This window comes from Hipposideros armiger, unplaced genomic scaffold (genome assembly GCF_001890085.2).
Source record: "Hipposideros armiger isolate ML-2016 unplaced genomic scaffold, ASM189008v1 scaffold_128, whole genome shotgun sequence".
Taxonomy (NCBI): Eukaryota; Metazoa; Chordata; class Mammalia; order Chiroptera; family Hipposideridae; genus Hipposideros; species Hipposideros armiger.
Genome location: NW_017731478.1, coordinates 3,005,952 through 3,031,601, shown reverse-complemented (window position 1 = coordinate 3,031,601; position 25,650 = coordinate 3,005,952). Strand labels below are relative to the sequence as shown.

The following is a 25,650-nucleotide window of genomic DNA, read 5'->3' as shown; positions in this document are numbered from 1 at the left end:
AAGAAGAAATATATTTGATCTTTGTCCCCAGGTTCCTGGCACAGAGCCCTGAAAACCCTTGGAATTTCCTGAATGGTGGTAGTGTATTTTGTTGTTCATAAAGAGCCCCTTTTACACACACCTGAGTTTATGGTAATGAGGTGACATAGGGTGACTTAGGATGGAGCTTGTCACCAGAAAGACCAAGTGATTGGAGGGCTGGAAATTTTTTTTTTTTCTTAGCTGAGCCATCCTGCCACCTTTTGGCAGCTCGGCGGCAACTCAGCTCGGGCCGGGCATCAAACCGCTGTTTCTCAGAGCTCAAACTCTTGAGCGAGCGCGTAACCAACTGAGCCACTCGGCCGGCCTGGAGGGTTGGAATTTTAAGCGCCATCCACCAACCTCTGGGAAGATGGGTGGGACTGGAGATTAAGCTCTATAACATTTCTTGAATGAGATCTGATGGGATTCTGAGTTTGTGAACACATGCCAGGAGGGTGGCGTACCTCAGTTTCATGGGGCAGATGCTCCCACACTGGGACCTGTCCAGGCCTCACCCTGTGTACCTCTTCACCTGGTGTTCATCTCTATCCTTTATTATTTCCTTTCTAATAAACTGATACATGTAAATCAATGTTGCCCTGAGCTTTTGAGCCATTCTAGCAAATTATTAAACCAGAGGAGGGGATCGTGGGAACACCAATTTATAGCCACTTGGTCAGAAGTACAAGTGACACCCTGGACTTGCAATTGGCATGTGAAGTGGGGGCAGTCTTGTGGGTCTGCACCCTCAACCCACGGGAGCTGGCGCTATTTCCATAGTGTCAGAACTGAGTTAAATTTGTAAGACACCCATTTGGGATCCACTGAGAATTAGAGAGATGCTAGGTAGTGTTGGAAAATACTCCAATCTGAAATGTCATATTTTCACATTTCTGTCTCTGTTTGATGTTATATTATTAATACACTTGGCAACTTGAAATAAATAATGTTCTAAAATTTGATTCACTTTCGTATGAAATTCAAAGTTTGTGGAATTCATACATGGAGAATTACATTTTATTTTGATTTTAGCAACTGTTATTGGGGATGAAATGCTTAATCCTTTAATTTTAACATGGACAAGAGAAGATTCTTGTTATCAGCACAGGTGTAGAGCCTGGACAAAGGCCCAGAGAGAGAGGGCACTTTTATTTTCTGCTCTGTTTGTTATTGATTTGGTACAATAACATTTATATAGTTTTATGTCACCTGACCCCATATGCTAATAGCCGCTGTATGAGGTTTAACAAACATCTACAAAAGCATTGGATAATAAAAACTTTTTAAAAATTCTATGAAAGCAGAACCTTTTGATTTGGAGTTCCTCGAAATTGTAAACTAGAAGTAGGGTTCTTATTAAGTACGTGGGGGTTTAGCAGGAGTACAAAGTAGATGGTTAGATCAGGAGGATAGCTGAAGCTAACTATGGAACAGAAGGGAAATGTTATTCCAAGAGAATTTGTAAACATTGTCTCTGCTACTATTGTTATTAAAGTTAGCAATTAACCCTCATGATATCCAAATAAATTAAATCACTCCAGTTTTCTATCCATTCTATCAAAGGTCCATACATTCATTCATGCACCCATATATACCAAGTGCCTATTATGTGCTAGGTTTTGAAATGTATAAAGAAGGTAGACATGGTCACAAGCTCCATAGCTTCCGGTCTATCCAGACAAGTTACACAGTGGGTAGCCTTTGCTGGTGGGAGGGGCTGTTGACTGGAGGACACAAGGGAACTTTCTGGGATGATACAAATGTTCTATATTTTGTTTGGGGTGGTGATTACATGGGTGTATGCAGTCACCAAAACACTAAACACATAAGATCCATGCATTTTCTTATATCTTAATTGCGCCTCAATTTTAAAGAAGCAACAGCCATTCCCGCCCTCACCACCCCCACTCCCACCACCCCACCACCGCCAAAAGCAGTTACAACACAATTGACAAGGGCTATAACAGAGTGAATGTAGGGTATGATGTACATATTATCAGGATACCTGATCCAGCGTTGGGGGTTCAGAGAAAGCTTCCCTGAAAAACTATGCGGAGATGGTATGTAAATGTTCATTACTGATAACCAGGTGAAGAAGCCAATGAAGAGCTCCTTCAATAGAGAAATTGCATGTGCAAAGGCCCAGGGGTAGGATAGAGTGCAACTTATATAGGGCATTGCAAGCAGTTCACTGTGGTTAGCGTGGAGGTTGTGAGGCGAGGTTGGTAGGAGATGGGGCTGGAGGGCTGAGCAGGGAACAGGACAGGAAAGGCTCTCTGTAAAGCTATTTTAACAAGTTTGGGTGTTATCATAAAGCCATTGGGAAGCCCCAAGGGAAGAGACAAGGCCGAAGTCACGATATACAAAGGCAATTTATCTCCAGAGTAGAGAATGGATTGGAAGCGGGCAAGACTAACAGCAGAGAGGCAGTTTGGAGACAGCTACAATAAAGAGATGTGGCCTGAGTGTGACTCATGGCTGAGGGGCTGGAGAAGTGGATGGAACTGAGTGAAAGCAGGGCACAGAACTGCCTGGATATGGGATTGAGAGAGAAGCCAAAGTCAAGGATGACTCCAAGACAAGGACCCAGGAAAAGGAGCAGGAGTGGGAGTGGGTGATGAGCAGACAGATCTTTCCGTCAGGTGAAGATGTGCACGTTCTGGGGCTCAGGAGAATGACTGGCAGATCAGAGTGACTGTGGTGCCCGGAGTCATAGGGCTTGTCCAAATGTCAATAGTGTTGAAGCTGAGAAACTCTGGTTTAAATGTTCACATTTTTTCCAACTTACTACAGCATAATGATTCAATATCTGTATATGTTGTAAAAAGGTCCCCACAATGTCTAGTTTACATCTGTCACCATACACAGCCACAGAATTTTTTTTCTTGTGATGAAAACTTCTAAGGTTTACTCTCTTAGCAACTTTCAAATATGCAATCCAGTATGAGCTATAATCACCATGCTGTAATACCTCCCCATGACTTATTTTATAACTGGAAGTTTGTACCTTTTGACTCCCTTCACCCATTTCACCCACCCCAATGATCAGTATCTATCAGATGAAGAGCTGTTATACACCCAAAACTAATACAATGTTATATGTCAATTATATCTCAATAAAATGGGGGGGGGGAGGGAAGGGAAAGAAAAGTACAGAGAAGGCCATGTGAAGATGGAGGCAGAGACCGCAGCTACAGCCAAGGAACACCTGAAGCCACCAGGAGCTGAAAGAGGCAGGAAGGATCCTCTCCTAGAAACGGGAGGAAGCAGAGCCCTGCTAACACCTTAATTTAGGATTTCTGGCCTCCAAAGCTGTGAGAGGACAAATTTCTGTTGTTTTAAACCACCAAGTTTGTGTTTTTTCAATATGGCAGCCCCAGGAAACCAATATACCACTTCTGACATTTCTTTTATCATGGCCATTTAAGCTCCATGGAGAGAGGGGCTGTGTCCCTTTTTTGGTGCTTAGCACATAGTGGGTACTTAATATACTCGTATATCAAATGATACATCAATACCAGTGGGAAATTGCACTGACTCCACATTTCTGTGGTAGGTGAATTCTTTCCCGATACTGTATAAGGTTTACAATATACATAAAGAGGTTATATGTGAATGCAGATCTAATGTACAAGAATTAACTTGTTTTGCAAGGTCTCTTTATTAGAAGAAGAGTAATAGGGATGAGCAGAATCCTGGGCTGGGGATAGGAGCCTTGGCAGCTATTCCAACTTTCATTACTACCTCACAAGCCTCACGCAAGAGAGCTGACTTCTGTGACTCAGTTTCCCAACCATGAAAGGAAAATCCTGTCCCCTTTCTGCATACTAAGAAAGATCATGGGGGACAAGGGGGCAGCCTGTAAAGTCCTCCAGCTTACTTAAGAGAAATATAAAACGGGCCTACATTATTTGCTTTACTCTCTGGAAACCAGTTTTAAAGTTCTGTTTCTGTTTCACTTTCGGCATCAGGATTCTTCAGCCATTCAGCAAAGTATGAGACCACAGCTGCCAGTTAATAATCATTATGTCCATTTTACAGATGGAGAAACTCAAGGCAGAAGAGGGTGATATGTTCAAGTCAGCAGAGTAATTTACGAGGAGAATTCCAAAAAGATTCTGAGTCCACAACAAACTGATTCTGTGGCACCAACTGCAGAGACGGCTCTCTAAAGTGCAGTAAGTACTGTTGAAACCGTTTTTACTGTAACAGAAGTCAAAGCTGGGATTCAGGGAAGACTTGGCTTAAGCATTCCAGTGAAGAGATGCTTTCTCATTCTGTCTGTGAGTAGATTTTATGACCTGTTTACAACTTCGGCATTTGCAAACCCAGGTTAAATGAGGGTAGTAGAGAATACTTTTGGACTCTTTAAGTTATGAAATTTGAGCAATGGCCACACAAAGCTGGATTACCTTGACTAGGTAAAATAGTTGTATTTGTGAAGGTGACCAAGGACAAACACAACATAGCAAAACCAGATCTAATGCTCAGATACTTTCATTTGGCTCATAGCTAGGCAACCAGAGTTATACGCTAATCTAACAATGCATCTTAACTCAGATGGGGGGTGGGTGGAGAGTGGGTGGAGAGATGCAAGTGTTGGAGACGAGACAAGAATGACAGAATGTAGAGTACTGTTATAACTGGGTGATGGATACATGGGAGTCCATTACACTATTATATTTGCTTCATATATGTTTAAAATTTTCCAGAATAAGAGATGGCTTAGGATAGCAAGTTGCTAACCAACTTTGCAAAAGGTTCATATGGTTTTCCATGATTTATTATTGTTGAGAGAGTCCATTGCTGGAATAAAAATAGCTAGCTTTCTACCCTCTCGTCTTACAAGTACACATGATGTTAGAAGAAACAGATTATTCAGTAACTTAAAAATAATTTAGATAATGACACTTTTTCTGCTTCTTGAATTTGAGAGAGGTTTTGAAATTATTTGACTTATAGAACATTATTAATTCAATGAAAGAATGCTTTTGAGGGATTAAAAAAAAAGCCCTCAGAGAACAGCCCCATTGTGTCCTAAGCAAGTAGTTGAGCTGCAATAAATTATCCCACATGTCTTGGTAATATTTTTTTACTCTGACATACAAAGTATGCGGCAGTTATGACTATGTTAGCAGACCACATTTTCCTGAACCACAATTGGTACAATTAGTACACAACTGAAAAATTGTGTTATTACATCAAGTTTGAAACAAATAAAACATTTTGATAACATAATACACTCTCTATTACTGAAAAAGTATGATGATGTTTAAGCACAAAATGCCTCTCTAGCTTCACGAGGTCCCAATTTCAAGTACTGAGGGATTGTGAACTCATTTGTATTCTATTTACTCCTTTTTTTCTTTTCAATATCATAATCCTTCTCAGTCTTCCAGAAGAAAGAATTCGCTCAAACATTAGGAGCTTGCTTTATGCTAGGCACAGAATAAGCCAAGTCTTCCTCAAGAACAGTTTAAAAATGGTCCCCAATACTTAAATTTCTCCCTACCCTTGTTTTGTTGTTCTAATTGCTTTTCTCGGGCCAGTCTTCAGCTGCACTAACTCATTTTTTGTGTTGTTTTTCAGTATCTCTATTATCATTATTATTACAGCTTTATTGAAATAAAATTCACATGCCATATAATTCACTCATTTAAGTCAAACTAGTAAATATACTAGTTTTTAGTATATTTACAGAGTTGTGCAACCATCACAATTTTCGAACATTTTCATCACGCCAAAAAGAAACCCTGTGCCCATTAGCAATCACTCCCTTTCCTCCTAACCCTCTCAACCCTAGGCAACTGCTACTCTTTCTGTCTCTGTGGATTTACTTATACTGGACATTTCATATAAATGGAATCATACAATATGTGGTTGCTTGTGACTGGCATCTTTCACTTAGCATCATGTTTTCAAGGTTCACCCACATTGTAGCATGTGTCACGTACTTCATTCCCATTTTGGCTAAATAATATTCCATTGTATGGATATGTCGCATTTTATTTATCGATTCATCACATAATGGACGTTTGGGTTGTTTCCACTCTGTGGCTATTTTGATTATGCTATGAACATTCGGATATAGGTTTTTTTTTGTGGACATGTGTTTTCATTTCTCTCGGGTTTATACCTACAAGTGGAACTGCTGGGTCAGATGGTAACTCTATGTTTAACGTTTTGAGGACCTGCCAGACTGTTTTCCAAAGCAGGTGCACCATTTTACAGTCCCACCAGCAACGTATTAAGGTTCCAATTTCTACACATCCTCACCAATACTTATCTTTTTTATTTTTAGTGATCCTAATGGGCATGAAGTGGCATCTCATTGCGGTTTTGATTTGCATTTCCCCGATGGCTAATGAAGGTGAGCTTTTTTTCATGTGTGTATTTAACTCTTGAGGTAGCTCTGCCAGCTTCCTTTGTAATGAGAAACATGGCTTTGTATCACTAGCAAGTTTTACTGAGTTTCTTTGTGCCTAGATCATTAGAAAAATTAACACTTCCTTTTCCAGTGAAGCTAAACTGCTACTCCAACATGGTGAAAGGCTTTCTTTGCATTTTTCCAAAGAAGAAAACCCAGGACTATACTGGGTATGAAGCTAAATTACATTATCTGAGCAGTGCTTGAAGCAAGAAAAATAAGCTAAAAAATATAAGTATCATTTCAGCCTAAGTGGTGTGGCTTTGTTTTAATCTGATATAGTACACATAAGCAAATCTATTAAAAAGGAATAGAACAGTCTTAGGTCCTCATGAGAAGTGACATGACATCTTTATGTCTATTTACTGGTAAATACTTAAAACACTGGTAGAGTAAGAGGGGAGGGGAAGAAGTGTAGGAAAACCAACTGAGTGTCATCCAGTTAGGCTGGAAAAAAAAATCGATATTTTATTTACAACCTCACTTTTTCTGTTCAAATAGTCAACTCCAAGGGCTCACCCGAATTCGCTCATTGTGCTAGAATTTGGTGGTTTTGAACATCACTCTAAAAGAGCAGCTGGGGTTTGAGAACCGTTAGTTGAAATGTTTTCAATAAAACCTTGTTTTTAAAACCGCGTCCTTGCGTGCGCAGTTGCGGCCGCTCACCCTACCCTAGAATGAGGAGACCTGAGGTCATTTCCAAGTGTGACAGCCCTAAAAGTCTCGGGAGGCAATCTAAGGCCCTGATCTGACGGTTATAACAAAAGCCTTCAAACCAACCGGCGTTTCAAATTTATCACGCACCTTCCCGCCCTCACGGCCTGGGAACTTGACCTGAAGCCAAATCTCTGCCGCAGAGATTTCCTCAGAGGCGCTGACTCCCGGTTTCAGCCACCCAACTAAAAAATCGGCGGAGAAAAAAAAAAAACGCCCGTCACGCCCAGATCCGCTCACCTCACCTCCGCTCGTGGCCGGATGGAGTCTTTCTCCGCCCACCTGGCCGTTCCGGAGACTCCGCCCTATTCCCAACACATGATTGGCTCTGGTGACCGTCTCCCCCAAGTTTCGGCTCCGGATTGGCCAACTCGGCCGCCGCTCGGCTCTCTTCCCGAGGGCGCGCGGCGGGCGTGTCCACGCCCCTCACGTCCGGACGCTGGGTTGCTTCCAGAAGCGCGTAATCGCTCCCGGGAAAGAAGGAAGGCGACTGCGTGAGGAGCTGCTATGGTGTCGAGTTCCCCGGCAGAACCGACCGAAACGCGGCGGTCGCGGCCATGAAGGTGAGGGGCCGGTGGAGCAAGGCAGTCCCTCCTCGCCTCTGCTGTCCGGCCGGGGCGCCCGAATTGCCTTCTTTTCGCCTCAGCGAGTACCCCGCCGGCACCTCTCTAGAGAGCTCCGCTAAGGGGCGTCCCCGGCCGGCGTCTGGGTCCCTGACCGGCCCAGGGCGGAGATCCTGGGCTCCTGGACTTCTCCAACTCCCGCAGTGCCTCCCATCAGCGAGCCCGAGGAGGGGGAAGAGGCCGAGCACCCTCCGCGCTCACGCTGGGGGCCCCCCTCTCTGCTCTGGGCCCTGTCCGTGTCCCCGGGGGCCTGAGGCAGACCCACTAGTGCTCGCCTCAGTCCTCCGTGCCGTTGCCCGCAGAGTGCCCTCTTCCCGCCCCGAGCCCTTGAACTAACCCAAATGTCGGACACAACGCGGGACTGTCGCAGGACGGAAACTGCAGGACGAAGGGAAAAGGAGTGGTGCGGGGAGTCGTGAGGCTGGGGCCAGGCTCACAGGTTAGAAAGGCCGCGCGGGGAGGGGGGATCCCCGCCCTGAAGGATTTCTTCGTAGGCTTAACAGTGGGGCCGTGACCTAGAGCGCTCGCGAACTGCCTGCGTCTCCGTCATCACTAGGTACGCAGCAAGTAATTGGACATTTTGAGGTCTCCCAAGGTGGGTGTGAGAGCGTGGGAGCATCACACTGAGGGGGACGTGTCCGGGGGAGGGGGCGGGGGAGCGACTCGGGCCTGCGCTGGGGGAGCGGAGAACTCGGCAAGAGCTCTGTGTCCAGTCAGTCAATTCAGGTTATCGGTCCCGTTGGCCGAACTCCCGAGTGGGATGCGTCGCAAGGGGACGCACTCGCAGACACAACTGCACGACTTCTTTCATTAATCCCAACGAAGGAGGTGTTGCTGGAGGTCGGGGCGACCACGTAACAAACAAGGAGGCGCTGCTGGCGTGGAACGCTTACCCTTGCAAAACCCCCAAGATTTTCCTGGGGGAGCTTGATGAGGGGAGGAGTGTCGAGTGGCTCGAAAAATGCAGCAACTATTTTGTGGAACTTGGCCCCCCACCCCGTTGTGTGAGGGAGCGAGGGTTTGAGTTCGAGCCATTCGCAGTATGAGCACCCCCACCCTTTAGGAGGGTGCCCACCACAAGAGAGAGAGAGCGATTCTCAAGGCAACCCCATTATGAGAAATTTTTAAAATGTGAAACCCCTCATGAGCGAAAATGTTTCTGGCTGCGGGAAGCAAGGAAGCTTTCTGGAATTAGGTGACTTGTGAACTGTGCAGAGGCTATCATAGGAGCTTAGTTTGAATGCCCCGATTTAGTTGTAAACAAACCACTTAGAATAACTATTAAAATGTCTAAAACTATAGCTTTCTTGCCTGAAAAACCGTCATCTGGCTGTGTCAAGACCCAAAAACAAAGTAGGGATCTTTGTCATTATCTTTATTAGCATTAAATTCGTGGCGCGTTAAGGAACTAGATGTGTAGGAGAGACTGAGGGACGGGCCCATTGTTGACTTTTTTTAATGAAGTTCTTTAAAAACAAGTGTTTTTTGAATTTAGGTGGAAGATAACTGCTTTCTGAGTTAAAATTTTAGAAACACAGTTGGGTGGCAGTTGAAAATGTAGAAAAGATGTATATTTTATGAAGCAAAATGCAGACCTAAAGAGCCATCAATCTGAGCGAGATGACATGAAGATACTGCTTTTCATTTATGTTTTTGCGCCAACTGGATTCACAAATTTAAGATTTGGGCTATTTGTTTATTATTTAACTTTATGTATTATCGTGAAATTGTTTAATTGTGGGGTATGCTCATCTGTAGATTTCTGGGCAGGCTCAGTGATTCCCTGATGTCATGGAATTCTAACATGTGAATGTTCGTCTAAGCAAGTACTTCTTTCAGTGGAATTAAAATTACTTTAAAAGCAAAGCAATCAGATAAGTACATCTTCATTCAAACCCCGGAGCAGCTGATTTTAGTATACACTGGAATGGGTATTTACTTTCTTCCTTTAATTTGTTTGTTTAGAAAGTGATGTTTTGAAATAGGTTTTAGTCTGATGACTCAGTAACTGTTTAACCTTAGAGTAGCATCTAATTAACTCCCTATTATGGATTAAAAAAAAAATCAAAACTGACATCCTGTGTTAATTTGATTTAATCCTGCTTGTTTTTCCATATTTATATTGATCTTACCCTTCCTTAATTGTACTAATCATGTTTATTCCAAGTTCAAAATGAGATATCAAGGAGAAAGTAATCTGTTGACTGTAATTTCCTTTTTTTTTTTTCTCTGAAAGGTGGGGGAGTGGTGCTAAGGATCAAGTATACTGTTTAGAAAAAGAAAACAAAACCCAAACATGAGGAAGGTATGATCTCCAGCACACATTGTAAAACTATCAATTTGACCAAATGTCTTGCTTGAAAATATTACAATATCAGCATTTGTTTTTGCAACCTGCTTAATGTCCAAATGGTATGGAAGAAAAAATTTAAGATGTAGGTAGAATTTCCTTCTTTGTAGTATATGGTCTGATATTTGGTCATTAATATAGCAGAGTTCCTTGCATATTGAGACAGTGGTTTCAATAAGAAATTCTTTCAACATTTTAAGGAGCATATGTTTTTCTGGTGACCCTAAATAGGGTAAAGGTTTTTACTTATCACAACTGTTTCTTCTGTTTTGCTTTAAGTTCTGAAGGAAAGTTTAACCTAATTGAAATATAAACTGTAAAACTTACTGTTTTATATATTACTAATTTTAAGATTTGAAACATGTTTTCATAGTTTAACACAAAGACATTGAGTTTTAGCAAACTGAAGGTTGTTTGGAGTTGAAAACAAAGCCTACAGTGGTTGAATTCTCTGAGGAAGCTTTCATCAGCAGAAGCACTGAGTCTCTCTGCCTGGGCCTTGTAGCTTCTTACCACATCTGAGAAAATTAATTGTTCTTGAATTTGAAACTTAAGGTTCATCCTTAAAATAACTGTGTAATATATTATTATATTTATTTTAGAGTTGTGGCAAGCAACCCTTAGGAAGTAGCATTATGATGACTGCTGCTTACCTAGTTTAATCAAAAGCAGATGATTTAGACTGTGATCATTTAGTTTCTGCTTTTTCAAACCCATCAACTCTCTCTCCTTTTGGCTGTCATTTAATCTTCATGGAAACCACCATAGCTTTTCTTATTCTTTCATTCTAGTTTGCCTGATTATTACTACATTTGGTGGGATCACATCCTGATGTAGTTTAGAACTGGATTCAAAATTTGTAGTAAACTTTGTGTATATTCTTTAAATTGAGCATTTTGGAAGTAGTCCCGCCCCCCGGGATTCTAAAAGCATATTAGATCATACACAAACACACACAATCAAAGACAGCTGAACCTTGAGGCCATTTGAAAACTGGCACTCTGCCAGAAAGAAGAATGGGCTGCTGCTCTTGCAAAGAAACAACACATTTCCTCTTGTTTTGTTGACAGATGATCCAGAATGGGCTTATATCAGGTGAATCTGACTGAGGAACTTGAGAGAGTGCTTATAAAATTGGCAGTTTGTTATTGTTGTGGAATTAAAGTGTCACAGCACTGGAAACTGTCAGTCCCACTCTCATGCACATTGTTTAGGTTTGTGGATAACACTCCACTCCCTTCCTTTATATTCCTACAGAGGGGACAGAATTTGTAATTCATTCTCTAGGAAGGAACAATGTAGGAGGAACTCTCAGCCTTGCTGCTAGCACAGAAAAAAAAGAAACTTTTATGTTGCTGAGCTTTAGCAAAGGAGCTAAACATGCTTTGGCCCAGTACTTCCTGGGACTTTCTCACATCTGTTTTCCTAAAGGGGGATGATAAGCTGCTATTGGTCAGCTGTGGCAGTGCCTGGGTGTCATACCATCAAGACCAGTTGGCTGTAGAGCTATAGTCTGTCTTTTTATTAATTCCAAATTGGGAGTGAAAGAAAGGAGTAATTAGCCCTCAAAAATCTTAGTGCACTGGCTTTGGAAAAAACGCAAGAACTGGTATTGGGTATCAGAATAACATGAGGAGACCTAGGTGTCTGTTCAGACAGGAGGCTTTAGAATTTAATTTACTATGGGCCATGTAAGTTTTTAATATGATACCTGGTTCTTAACTGATAACATCTCATGGCTAATCTATTAAAGGCAGCAATTTTGGCCTAAAGGGGTTTGTAGGAAAGGGATTAGATTATCAAGGAAAAGTCATTTATTTTCAGTAATTATTGATGGCTGGAAAATAAACTGCAAACAGCTAAATTCCTTCAGCTAGGACTTCTGTGACAAGCATAGGTAGCTAGTTACCTTTTTCGGTTATTCTCTTGTTTTGAACTACATTCTTGGTTAAGGAAGGAAATGTATTAATCTTTACAGATTGTTGTTCCTTCTAACCTCTTGGACTCATGTAGTTTAGCCTGTAGAGAGAGGCCTGCTGTCAACCATGTTCCCAAGTAGGATTTAGAATTGTTAGTCACATAAGACCACAGTTTTAGTTTTCAGCAATCCAGACTTTGGCTTCATTCATGGAAGGGTAAGCAAAGGATGAATGGAGACCCCTATGTAAGGAATACACCTCTTTGGAATTCAGGCAGAGCAACAACTCAGTGAATTTACTGCAAATTCAAAAAGCCCAAGGTCTGTGCCTTGCATGCTGTCTGTCTAGGGATTGGGTTTGCTCAGAAAGTCTAGGAGGAAATGGAAAAGTTTGGGAAATATGCTTCAAACTTAACTACCAAAAGATGCAGACTGAATAAAATAAAAATATGGGAATTCAGGCTGATTGAACTGGCGCAAGATATTAGAGGTTAGTGAAGGCAAAAATAGAAAGAACATGAACTTGGGTCTCTAAAGCTTTTACAGGGAGGGTGCAAAAAGGGGAAACTTTGGTTATTACCCTACCAGATACGGTAACTGGGCTCCAAGGAAATATAACAGGCAGAGTCAGAATAGAGCTCAGAATAAATTGGCATGCCCCCCTCCGCTTAAGAGCCCACGTTTAATAATAAACTGCTGGGAAAATGCGCTCTTAAATAGTCCCCCAATTCATTTATAGATTTTGTCACTTGAAAATTAGGATTTTCAAGTGCTGTTACATCAAGTAATAACAAACTTTGGACAGATCTGAAAAAGGTATAGGACATCTCAAGCATTATTAAGAGAACGTCAGGGTAACAGTTGTTATGTAGGGATGCCTGTGCCCTGAGGGACATGCAGGAGAAAATTAGGAAATTGGGACTTTAAGGGAAAGTACAGGAAGATGAAACATACCAAAGAGGGGAGCAAGGGGATGGAGCCCAAGCGTGGGAGGGTTCATCTTCTGGATCGAGTCTTCAACTTGTAGGTGAAGAAAGACAAAAATAGTTTGAACACTGGCTATTTTTGATAGACCCAGTAATCATTTCTCCCAATATTAGAGATTTCACACAAGAAAACATGTTGAAGAATAAGTTAGAAAATAAATAATTTGGGCCAGAAAAGCAAAGAGCAAATAAAATGAAGGAAGGCACCAAATTCTAGTGAAAGTTCCATGCTGATATGTAGTCAAAAGGAAGGAACTAATCTTAAATTATCAGATTAAGTTAACACAGCTGAACCTTTCTGAAAGGATTAGGAGAAACCATAAAGGGGAAAGGAAGCACTAAAGTCATGTCCCACTACTTTGGGGTGGGGTGGGAAGGGGGAAGTAGACAGGTCATGAGGAGCACATGGCCGAGGCGTTGGTCATAGAACTCTAGAGGCACAGGCTTCAGAAGTAACCAGAAGCCCTTCCATGCAGGAATCTGCTGAGAGTGATTCGCCAGCTGAAGTCGGCAGGAAGAAGAAATCCCCTAGACTGAGCAGTTGTTAACCTTTCAACCTCAGCTATACATTCGAATCACATGGGGAATTTTTTAAAAATTCTGATGCCCAGGCTGTATCCCAGACCAGTTAAGGCAGAATCTCTGGGGTTGGAACCCCAGGTATCAGCATTTTTTAAAGCTCCCTGGTGAGTTCAGCCACCATCTTAAGGGTGGTTTCCCAGGACTAGGCATTTCCTTAGCAAGAGGCAGTGACAGCAACCACTGTGGTAACAAGACTCAAATAACTGCTTGGAAGAAGTTGGGGAGGTCGAATCACTAAAGAGATCACTTTCATTTCAGCACTTGCGTGCTGGAAAACATGAGGATTGAAGGGAAAATGAAAATTAAGTTTTTAAAATATGCTAGATGGGAAAGAAAGGTACTTCAAATAAAACTAGTGACTGGGGCTTCCACTGTTGCAAATTTCTGACCTTTCAAGAAGGCTCGAACGATGCAGGTGGTACTGTCAAGAGGATAACAGTGTAGGTAGGCAGGTAGGTTTAACCTTCAGGATGATGCTAAGGGTATTTTGTCATTAGGAGATCATTCTCTTATTGGGAGATTTTGTCAAAATTTAAGTTCACAGATGATGAGGCTGAACCCTATGTTTTTCAGTGTTTCCTCTTTCCCTCTGCTATAGTCATTGGTTGAGTTATACCAAATATTAGGTTATAGCAACATATTTTTGCCTGCGACACCACTCTGAGGGTTGGCTTGGGCTCTGTTCTTTAATTTTTATTTTTTGATGAGGTGGCCAAAAGAAGATAGGAATGTTCTTTTCATTATTTTCCCTTCTAGGGAATGAAGAAGAAATTCCCTTTCCTTTATAGGAACAGGAATGGGACAAAATTGTCCCCTCCAATATTGCTGTCTACACAGAGCTTCCACCTGTTTTCTCAGAATAAATCCTTCTGTTCCCTTCACCAGAGCTGTGAATATTTTCAGCCTAGAATTTAATGATTATACTCATTAGCAGGTTGGAAAATGTGTATCCTTCCTTAACTTTCTTTGTAAGACCGATTTCTGATAGAACGAAATGTGTGACTAGTGCTGCTTTTAGAAGGGACTGTCATTTGAGATTTTTAGCCTGCTATGTCAGATTCGTTTATTACTTTATTACTGTTTCTCAATAAGACGATTTGAACTTTCTAGGTAGCACGAAAAAATTTTAAAATGCTACATTGCCTTTAAAGAGTTAATGAAAGAAACCTTTTACACAGCTATTTACTTACCAGTAGTGCTGATAGAACTAGATACTGTGGAAGAAATAAGTTCTATCCACAAGGAACTTACACTGGGGCTGGGGAAACATCTCCCAAGAATCAGAAGGGGGAATAAAAGCCAACACAGCTGTTTGTTTAGAGCTAGGTCAGCAGGAAGCTGCAGCTTCTCCAAAACTACTTCTTTAAACTCCTGGAATGAAGAAAAGATTATGCTGGTGGTATGTTCCACAGTTGAAGTATAATCCCCCAAAAAATGTTATATGCAAATTGAATTTTTTAAAACGACATTTTCAGTTTTAAGAACTCACTGATTAAAGCACTATAGATGAATTGTTTGGTAAAAGCTCACTTGAAATGAATTGTTAGTAAATCTGGATTTTCATCCTTTTATGTTTTAAACAAACCATGGTACTAGAGTGAGGTATATTTTTACTTAAAGATGTGAACTATTAACTATAATTTAACCTGACTTTTAAAGGCATCACTATTTTCTTGAGAATTACAGGGTATGAAGCTACATAATACTTAAGTCAGTGACCCTGATACTTAAGACTGAACATTATATTGTGGTTTCCTGCTGCTTTACCTTCCCCTTTCTCTAAACTTAATATAGCATATTAGGGTAGCGGCAAGGAGAGCATGATCCTTCTGTAGCATTCCAAATAGCATTTTAAGGCTGTTACACAATTGGTTTTTTAAAGAGCTTATTGGACAAACAGTAAATGTTCAACAGAGTTAGGTAGTCAAATGAACTATGCCGCTGTCGTGAGCTGCCATCTTAACCAATAAGAGCTCACCTACCTGGACTTCGTTACCTGTCAAGGTTATCTAGAGTCTAGAATATACTTAAGAATTAGGACAAGGGGCAAAAGCCCACTGGTTCCAAACTCTACAGCTTTTTATACTTTAAGCATGGGAAAATACCTTGAGTCTTCACTAAAAATAAATTTATGTTTAATATAAACAAAAAATGAGAAAGATTGCAATGGTAGGTATAGTGATAGTGGTGGTTCACAGAAAGGGAAGAGAAAAAAATATCAAAGGCAATACATTCATTTCAGGCCAGTTAGTGGAGTGGAAATGGCCTGTGCACTTTGGGAAGTCAGTATAGTTAGCGGGTCATCAGAAGTTGTGTTCCCGGATTTTCAGTTCAAAAAGGTAGGATAACTGCTTTTAAAAAATATTTCGCTTAATGTCAAATTAATATATTCTTTATAAAATTGGAAAGTAGAGAAAAATCCAAGAAAGTAAATGATACATTAAAACCTAGAGAGAGCTTCAGTTGGCATTTTGATGTTTTCCCAGTCATTCTGTAACAATAAAACATTTTTATATATGCCATAGTTTATTATGCCCAGCTACGAATGAGAGAACAGAAGTTTAATGAAATTAACTTGAATTTATATTATTTCTGCTAAACGATAGCTGGGAAAGTCTGCCTTGTCCTATAGAACTGTGCTTTCTAGTGTGGTAGTCACCAGTCTAACGTTGTTAGATAGAATACAGGACACGCTTGGTTCAATTTGAATTTCAGATAAACAACAAACAATTTTGGGGGTAAGCACATCCCAAATATTGCACAGCATGTATTTCTATTCTGTCATATTTTCCTGTCTGTGGACTTGTCTCTATGAATATATTGTTTTTGTTTAATAAAACTTGATTCATCTTGTATCTCTTCCTTTTATTTAACAATAAATTGTGAGTATCCCCAATGCCATATATTCTTTGCAAATACCAGAAAGTTTTCTCTTTCCAAATAGTTTAAAATTTTGACTCTTAAAAATCTCTCCAGAATGGTATTCCTTGGGGATCCCAGAGCCCAGGTTCCACTTAGCTTTAAACTGGTCCCTACTTGCGTTCTCTCCAGGCAGGTGCCACGTCCATGTGGGCTTCGTGCTGTGGGCTGCTGAATGAAGTCATGGGAACCGGAGCGGTCAGGGGCCAGCAGTCAGGATTTGCAGGAAGCACCGGTCCGTTTCGATTTACACCAAACCCTGATTTTTCCACTTTCCCACCAGCCCCTGCAGAAGGGCCTAATATAGTTTGCAAAGCCTGTGGACTTTCATTTTCAGTCTTTAGAAAGAAGGTGAGTTGGATGAAATGTTATATACAAAATACATGTATCGGAATGCTCAATTGTATGTAATTTTGAATACTAATGAATCTTCATTTCTTTTTATAAAAATACCAAAAAGTTAGTCCTATGAACCATTTCCTATTTAGAATAGTACTCAGCTGGAGGGACTGTATTGCTGTTCAGGTTTTCCGACTAGATACTGTTATCTGTAATGTTACTTAGGCCTCCTTTCTCCTGAACCCTGACCTGTTTGTACTCTTGGATTCTTCCTGATGATGCTTATGTCCTGAAGTGAGAGATTTAATTAGTCTGCAGTTTTGTTCAGAGATGATTTACTGTAACTGATCTCAAGTTTCAAAAAATGTGTCCCTACCCATATTCTTAACTCGACTGAAGAAATGAATGTAAGTGTTAAGATAACTGCTATTTAGAAATTCAACATAAAACACGGGTTAACACACGGGTTAACACAGTTATCTTCTCTAGGACAGAAAGTCTCATTGTGAGAACATCATATTGCTAGGCCCTCTTGCATCTTTGATTTGTCAATTCAGTCCTTTGAAATACTTAAGGAACAAGTTGTTGGTTTGTGGGAACAATGCACCAAGCAGAAATGACCACATCTTAGTATCATCGTTAAGTTTCACTTTGTGATGGAGGCCGTGTAGGGTACGTGTTACTGGATTAGTGTGGTCCCGTTTACTTGGATTGACCTTGAGAGATCAGTTGCCTGTTTCCCTACTATGAAATTGTTCATATAGGAAAAGAGCAGGAAGAGTTTGTGGTTGTGTTTTCTGCTCCATGTGGTTCAAGTCAGCTGTGTTCTGCTAATTACATGTTTGCACCAAGGGGTGGAAAGGTTTTAATTCTTTAACACAAGAGTGTATGTTTTTCTTAAAGAGCTGATTTGAACTTCTGTGAATCCAAACTGCCTCGGCAGTGACTGTTTTGATTTTCAGGGCTTTTGGAACACAAAAACGCCTGTGAGGACAGTCATGCCACAGAGGACTTCCTAGGAACTAGAATTGAATTTTAATTGAAGGCAAAAAGAAAGAAAACTAGTATTTTCACAACGACTCAGATCTGGCTATCACTAAATGCTTCTTTTCTATCTGTTTCTTCAGCATGTATGTTGTGACTGCAAGAAGGATTTTTGCTCCGTTTGTTCAGTCTTACAAGAAAATCTTCGTAGATGTTCCACTTGTCATTTGTTACAAGAGACGGCCTTTCAGCGCCCTCAGTTAATGCGACTGAAAGTGAAGGATCTACGGCAATATCTCATCCTTAGAAACATACCAATTGATACCTGTCGAGAGAAAGAAGACTTGGTAGATCTAGTATTGTGCCATCATGGGCTGGGCTCTGAGGATGACCTGGACACAAGCAGCCTGAATTCCTCAAGGTCCCAGAATTCTAGCTTTTTTACACATTCATTTTTTTCAAACTATGCAGCCCCCTCTGCTACCATGTCTTCATTTCAGGGAGAGCTTATGGGTAGAGACCGGACCTTAGGATCTGAAGCACTGGCACAGGTACGAGGGAGTAATTACCCTGAGGGCCTGGCATGTCTGCTCTCAGCCCAGATGGGGGAGGGGGGGTCCTTTAGGGCTTGAGGTCTTCTTGCAGGAGCAGAGGTTCCACATGCTGCTGAAGCTGTGCTTAACAGGCTCTCCTGATGTGAGTCTCCGAGCTTAGGTGCTAGGTGGCCCCCAAGCCAGCTCTCGGAAGGGCCCCAGAATAACTTGTCAGTCTTTTGGCCTTAGTTACCTCAGTGTCCCTATCTTACATAGTTATAAAATATAACTGTTGAAATAATGACTGTGAAAAGTAGCTTATGAACATTTGTGGGACTATTTGTGTGTCTGTCTTTTAAAGTCATAAATTAGTTAAGTCCAAGCTAGGAGTTTTATTATTTCCAAATGAGAGGTGGCATAATTGTTTGGCAAACGAGACACATCTGACTTTTGTGCCACTTTTGGGTTTACGACACCACTTGGGAGGTGTGGGTCTTTGGATGCTACCAGATGGTGCTTGTGAACCAGTGGGGTGGAATATTTGAAACTGGGAACTGACCTAGACTGTTGTAGAGCTATGGTCAAAACAAAATTGAAAGAGAAAGATGTAAAAGAAGGTACATAAACCAAAACGAAAGGATTTCTGTCCTTCCTGAAGAAAAGAGGATCTCTGGCTATTGAGGATTTCTAAAAAGTAGAACTAGCATCAGCCATCAGTGAAGAAGTCTAGAAAGCATTCTTTGGAATTAGGAATGAGATCTTTCAAATTGAATACCCCTGACACTTGGTCTGATCTGAGACCTCTTGTCTGTCTCTGTAGTTTAGAGGCTCCGGTTAAACCAGCCACATGCTGGTCCTTTGGTAATGACTCAGTGCAATTCTATACACTTAGGGCTTTGGCATTCCACGATGGGACCTTCCTCGGGAGTTAATATTTTGGTTACATTTTTATAAATTCATATACACCTGGGAATTTGGCTCTTGAGATAACTTTATGGAAGGTGAGTTGTTTGTCGAATCATGTGGGGCCCAGCTCTTTGGGAGGGGAAGCAGCATTCAGGATCCAAAGCAGTCATGGAGTCTGCCCGGTGCTGAGGTCATTCTTGGGGTTTTCTCCTTTCCACAGGAGAAAAGTTGACAGGAAAGTGTCATTCTGGACTTACCCAGATCCGTTGTGTATATAGGTACAAAGTGAAATAGCTTCAGCAAACACAGAAGAAGAAGAAGAAGAAGATGATGATGATGAAGATGAAGACGATGATGAAGACGACGATGAAGAACACTTGGAAGAACGGGTGAGATCTCTGTAAAATTTGGTTTCCCTGACGTGTCAGCCTGGTAGGAGGGACACGTGCCCATGTGCACTTTTGTTGGATTAGCACAGGATGTTTCTTCTGCTTTGAATGTAGCACAATATATAAAACACCAAGGACTGCCCAGAAGTCTGGGGAGAATGGCTGGGGCCAGTGATGGCTGTAGGCTGGGGGGGAGCATGTCGTTTTCCTTGCTTTAGGAGATATTCCTAAAAGCTCTCTGATTTCAGACGCCTGGCCTTTCTAAGAAGAGAGCGAGAGCTTCACTGTCTGATCTGTCAAGCCTTGATGATGTGGAAGGGATGAGTGTGCGCCAGCTGAAGGAAATCCTGGCTCGGAATTTTGTCAACTATTCTGGCTGTTGTGAAAAATGGGAACTGGTGGAGAAAGTGAACCGGTTATACAGAGAGAATGAAGAAAACCAAAAGTCATGTAGGTTTATTTTGTCTTTTTTCTCCTATACTCTCCTTCTGTAGGCTTTAGAAACTGGGCTGTTTTCTGTCACAATTAAGTCAAATTTATTTCTGAAAAAGTTATGTATCCTTTTATTGAGTGTAGCTTAGTTATATGAACCTGTTTCTATATCTGTCAAGAAGTAAGTTCATTATGTGATGTTGGCTGTGAGACCACCATTAATTGCGGAGTTAGATAATCATTTGCTCAGTCTGGTTTTTCCTGCCATAATTTGTCTGAACTCTTAACAAAAGCTGTCTGTAAAAATACTTATTTTCTAACTTAACCAAAGTATTGGTGTACTTGAGGGGTATCTCAATTGTACCTCTTAAATCCTAACAGTGGGGGGGGGGGAATTCCCTTGAGCCAAGACATTAAATAGTTCTTAGTATCAAATATTACTAGGTTTCTGTGTAAGTCACAAAAAGATGAGGTTAAGAACTTATGAACTATTGATGAAGCATGAAACAGATCCTCAGCTGCTAACAGGGCCAAGCCACAGAGCATTCATTGATAGGCAAGAAAAAAGAATTCAGTTGTGTTCAGACTGACAAATACGTGTTCTTATCTAGACTTAAAAACAGTCTTCCCATCATCAACTTGATATTATCATCTTGAGGTTTTTCTTTAAAAGCTGGTTAGCTGATGGTACAATGGTAGATACAGGAATCTTAATCCTTGAGCCTTCAGACATGATGGGCTGTGTCTGGGAAATGGCATTCCGACAGTGAGGGACAGCGAAGTCAAGTTTACTTAGTAAATGTAAATGCCACACTGTGTACAGTGCATGCTGGTTGGGCCTGGCCATTCCCACCCTCAAGGTGTTTATGGAGGTGGCCGCAACATGCATGATTGCCTAAGTGCCTTTCTCAGTGACCTCACTCTCAATCTAGCGATGGTCCAGCCTCCAAGCTCATGGAACACACATTTTCTTTGGAGCACAGCTGGAATCTTTCCCACTTTGGCTTCAGCCGCTTATGCAGAGATTCACCCCAATAGCCTTACCCAGTAGCCTGACGGTCTCTGGCTCCTTTGCTGTATATGGTTGGAAGTTTAAGAGTTGCAAGGAACCTTCCATGCAGGAGACCAAAGCCCAGACTGATTTACTCTTGAGCCTTCTAGTGTCTTCTCCATCGGCTCATTTATCATCTTATCCTATTGATCTTTTCTGCCCGCTCCCCAATAGTGGCATGGGCTGTGAAGCAGGTTACAAGAATCTTTTGACATGACAATATTTACTTCTCTGAAGTCCAGAGACTACTGCCTTTTCAAGCTTGAATTCCTGTTCTTTCTATCCATATTCATGATTTCCATTGATCCTTTTTCTGTGATCTGTAGAAAGGGAAGCCTCAATGTCCATAGCTCTATGGCCAATTCGCAGGCTGAGATGAACTTTTCAAACTCATTCAGTACTTTGCTTATTGAAAGTCTGGATTTTCTCAGAACCTAATGTGGGCCAAAGATCCAAGATGACGCATCCCTTTTGAGTTAGACTCTGGCAGTACCAGGATGACCAGAAACACAGATGGCTTTTGAGGTGCTTTCAAGGATCCGGGGTGTGAAGGGGTGCCTTCTCCCAACTGCAGGCTACTTGAGGTACAACTCTTCATAATTTCCCCATCAGTGTGGAAATATAGCTCCTCTTCCTACTGAGATGAGGCTGCAGATGGCGCCTTTCCCAAAGCCACACAGGTGTGCTGGAAATTCCAATGGTGTTCTCCCTCCAAGCTCCATGTTTAGGACAACCTAGAGGTTCTTCATTTTTATTTACAGAGGCAATCTATCTTTCTACTAGAAACCCTGAATTACATAGATATAAAATAGAATTAATAGCTAACATTTGTTTTGGGGCTCTTCATACCTGGCCCTAAGCTCAGCATTTTTCATTTATCCTTCTCAAAACCTTACTGGGTGTAGGCGTTACTACTATCGTTATTTCCAGTGAAGGAAAATTGGGACTATTTATCTCGAAGTGGGGTCATTCTGGGCCTGGCCTGTCACTCGGCAGGCGGCTGCTGAGCCTGGTGGTTGGGAGTGGGGGGCCTGGTCGGCAACCCCAACTCTCTGTTGCCTTTCAGATGGTGAGCGGCTGCAGCTGCAGGACGAGGAAGATGACAGCCTGTGCCGCATCTGCATGGATGCCGTCATCGACTGTGTCCTGCTCGAGTGCGGCCACATGGTCACCTGCACCAAGTGCGGCAAGCGCATGAGCGAGTGTCCCATCTGCCGGCAGTACGTCGTGCGCGCTGTGCACGTGTTCAAGTCCTGAGGCGGGGCCCACAGGACACTCGCCCCCAAGCTGATCCCAGATAGTTCAGTGCAGAGGGACTGGAAACTTACTGTTGAAAGTTTTTTTTAGAAGTTATTTTCACTACTATCTAGGGACAAAGATCCATCCTGAGTTACCGCAGCACTGGCCCGTGCCATACGCCTGTCAGCCTGGAGCCTCGCTCGGTTTCCGAGGCTCGGCCAGGCTTCATCATGTCTGTGAGCATTAGTTGCTGAAGTCAGACTGCTTATGGCATCAGCTACTCTCCCTTTGGAGGACATTTATCCTCTTATTTCTCCTATTTTTGACTTAAATTACTCAGATGTTTGAAACTTCTGTTCCCTGGGTGAGATCACTGTCCACAGGTGACCGACATGGTCCACAGTGTGCAGTAGCACCTTTGAATGTTCAGTTTCATTAGTCGTGTATATTTCAAATGCTATTTGATGAATGTAAGTTTCCATATTGTTGCTATTTCTGCATTTAAACGTAAATGGGAACAACCGACATTCTATGGTCTACTGCCAGGGCCTTAGACTAAACATGTCCATTTCTGTTCAGGTACAGCTTTTTATAGCAAGGGCTGCATCTAGCTTCTTTCATTAGAGAAGTGTGTGTGTTCAATTCTTGATTAATGTGTAATTGGTTTACACTGTTTTGTATAGTGAAAGTGTATTTTCAGTGCTACCGCTAGCTGATTTGAACTTTAGGAATAAAATTAGATTTTCAAAAATGCTTTTGTTTACATTGTCTGATCCGTTCCTAATTCCCTTGGGCACAGCATAAATGGGTGTCTGCGCCAGGTCTGGCACCCTTCTTCAGAGAGGAGGCCACTCGCACCATCTCCCTTTGCTGCTGATATACTTGGTACGGTTATCACTGTTTACCGTGACCAGGTATTGTTCTAGGAGCTTTAGGGTTATCCTCCAGCATTGTGACATGGGTACTGCCTCCCCTCGCTGATGGGAGCCTGACCTCGGAGAAGTTAAAGAATGTGTCTAAACTTGCAGTGAAAAAGTGGCCATGTCAAAATTTGAACTTAGTTCTGATGCCAGTGTTTTTTCAATTTGAAACAGATTTTTAAACTACAAAAGTGTTAGAGATGAAAGACAGAATAAAAACCATTAAGAATACGAAAGGGCCCACTTACTCCTCTGCAGCCTCAGCCAGGCCACACCAAGGGTGTCCCCTACACTGCAGGCTGTGGGGTGGGCCCAGTCCTCTGAATCCTGGGCACTGAGCTAGGGGACATCCACCAGCGCAGTGACCGGCACTACACCGCTAGGCTCCTCTGAGCCACAGGCCCAGGCAGGAATGGGGCACAGAGCCTGGGCGCTTGGGAACAGACTTGCCAATGTTTCCTTTATTCTTCCAACACCACATAGCAAATGAGAAATCTGAGACATTAGCTTATGCAAAAAAGGTTCTTGGGACCTTAGTGATCTGAAATCTCTTCTTTTCTAGGGTTAACTCTAATAGGGTGGGTTTTTTGGTTGAGATGAGACCAACTGTGGATTCATTCCCACTAGTAGTGGACAGGTATGTTTTTAAGAAAAAAAAATTTTTTTTATGATATAAAACTGGATTGTAAATACTGAGTTTTTTAAAATTGCTGGACAGTATTCAGTTGTACACATATACATTTTATATTTTAATTCCCATCTCCCACTCTGCTCCCCTTTGGCTGCCAACAACTTGTTCTCTGTATCTGTGTGTCTGTTTTCTATTTTGTTTGATTTGTTTTGTTAGATTCCTCATATATGTAATCAGTGTTTGTCTCTCTTGTCTGATTTATCTCACTTAGCATAACATACTCTAGGTCTATCCATAGTGGGCTCTCCATTCCCTTGATCTACATATCTGTTTTTATGCCAGTACCATACTATTTTGATAATTGTTGCTTTAGAGTATAGTTTGGTATCGGAGTGTAATACCGCCCACTTTGGTTCTTTCTCAAAATTTCTTTAGCCATTTGGAGTCTTTTGTAGTTCCATATAAATTTTAAGATTACTTCTAATTCTGAGAATGCCTTTGGTATTTTAATAGGAATTGCATTGCATCTGTATATTGCTTTAGGTAGTAAGGACATTTTAATATTAATCCTTCCATTTATTTGTATCTCCTTCGATTTCTTTCTTCAATGTCCTATAGTTTTGAGAGTACAGATATTTTCACCTGTGGTTAAATTTATCCCTAGATATTTTATGCTTTTTGATGCAATTGTAAATAGGATTTTAAAAAACTTTTCTCTTGTTTGCTATTGGTATACAGCAATGTAACAGATTTCTGTATATTGATTCTATATCCTTCAGCTTACTAAATTCATTTATTCTAATAGTTTCTTTGGTAGAGTCTTTAGGGTTTTCTCTATATAGTATCACGTCATCCACAAATAATGAGAATTTTACTTCTTCCTTTCCAATCTGGGTGCCTTTTCTTTCTCTTTTCTGATTGCTGTGGCTAGGACTTCCAATAATATGTTAAATAGAAGTGGTGATAGTGGGCAGCCTTGTCTTGTTCCTCATATTACAGGAAAAACTTGGCAGCTTTTCACCGTTGAGAATGATGTTAGTTGTGGGTTTGTTGTATATGGCCTTTATCATGTTGAGAGATGTTCCTTCTATGCCCACTTTGTTGAGTTTTTTATCATAAAACGATGTTGAATTTCATCAAATCCTTTTTCTGCATCTATTAAGATGATCATAATGGTTTTGATCCTTTGTTAATGTGATGCATCACATTGATTGATGTACAGATGTTGAACCATCCTTGCATTCCTGGAATAAATCCCACTTGGTCCTGGTGTATAACCCTGGTAATGTACTGTTGAATTGGTTTGCTTATTGAGAATTTTTGCATCTATGTTCATCAAGGATATTGGCCTATAATTTTCTTTTTTTGTAATATCTTTGTCTGGTTTTGGCATCAGGATAATGGCTGGCTTCGTAGAATGAGTTTGGAAAAAATGGCTAGCTTCTCAGCTGAGTCCTGGTGGGTTTTTATCTTTTGAGTCTGCAGTGGTTAACACACATATGCCTTCAGGTACTCAGGATCCAGGAGTCAATAGACCTGAAAATTATAGCCAGGGAGGCAGATAGTCTGCTCCTGCGTTTAGGACAGAAAGCTTGGCCAGGTGTGCATAAAAACATGCCTTTCTAGCTTTTCTGGTTGAGAGAGTCAAAGCATGTAAATCAGGGCCCCATGGATATTTTCAGATAC

The 25,650-nt window shown here is 41.5% G+C and overlaps 2 protein-coding genes across 11 annotated transcripts in view; one reads left to right on the top strand and one right to left on the bottom strand.

Moving 5' to 3' along the window:
- ANAPC5 (anaphase promoting complex subunit 5) overlaps positions 1–7,384 on the bottom strand; it is a 58,349-nt gene extending 50,965 nt beyond the window's left edge. For 2 of the 5 annotated variants that reach the window (XR_002124724.1, XM_019648929.1), the window contains exon 1: positions 7,253–7,384. The gene's annotated coding sequence lies outside the window, so the exon portion shown is untranslated. The remainder of the gene's footprint in view (positions 1–7,252) is intronic. The other 3 variants (XM_019648928.1, XM_019648930.1, XM_019648931.1) reach the window with 3 other exon arrangements.
- A 199-nt stretch (positions 7,385–7,583) lies between these two features.
- On the top strand, positions 7,584–23,166 carry RNF34 (ring finger protein 34). 6 transcript variants are annotated; one of them, XM_019648932.1, is made up of 9 exons: positions 7,584–7,725; positions 8,088–8,224; positions 9,544–9,716; positions 10,022–10,090; positions 16,673–16,891; positions 18,007–18,414; positions 19,581–19,691; positions 19,940–20,141; positions 22,241–23,166. In XM_019648932.1, exons 4-9 carry the CDS (start codon positions 10,082–10,084, stop codon positions 22,429–22,431), a joined length of 1,140 nt encoding a protein of 379 aa, XP_019504477.1. In that variant the 5' UTR covers positions 7,584–7,725; positions 8,088–8,224; positions 9,544–9,716; positions 10,022–10,081; the 3' UTR covers positions 22,432–23,166. The 6 variants fall into 6 exon arrangements, with proteins under 6 accessions (XP_019504477.1, XP_019504481.1, XP_019504478.1 ...); XM_019648936.1 differs by lacking the exon at positions 8,088–8,224; XM_019648933.1 differs by lacking the exon at positions 9,544–9,716.
- Positions 23,167–25,650: the final 2,484 nt, after the last annotated feature.

Coding starts and splice junctions, on each gene's coding strand:
- RNF34 (XM_019648935.1), top strand. Junction 18,415..19,580: donor GATCTGAAGCACTGGCACAG/GTACGAGGGAGT, acceptor TTGTGTATATAG/GTACAAAGTGAAATAGCTTC. Junction 20,142..22,240: donor TGAAGAAAACCAAAAGTCAT/GTAGGTTTATTT, acceptor GTTGCCTTTCAG/ATGGTGAGCGGCTGCAGCTG.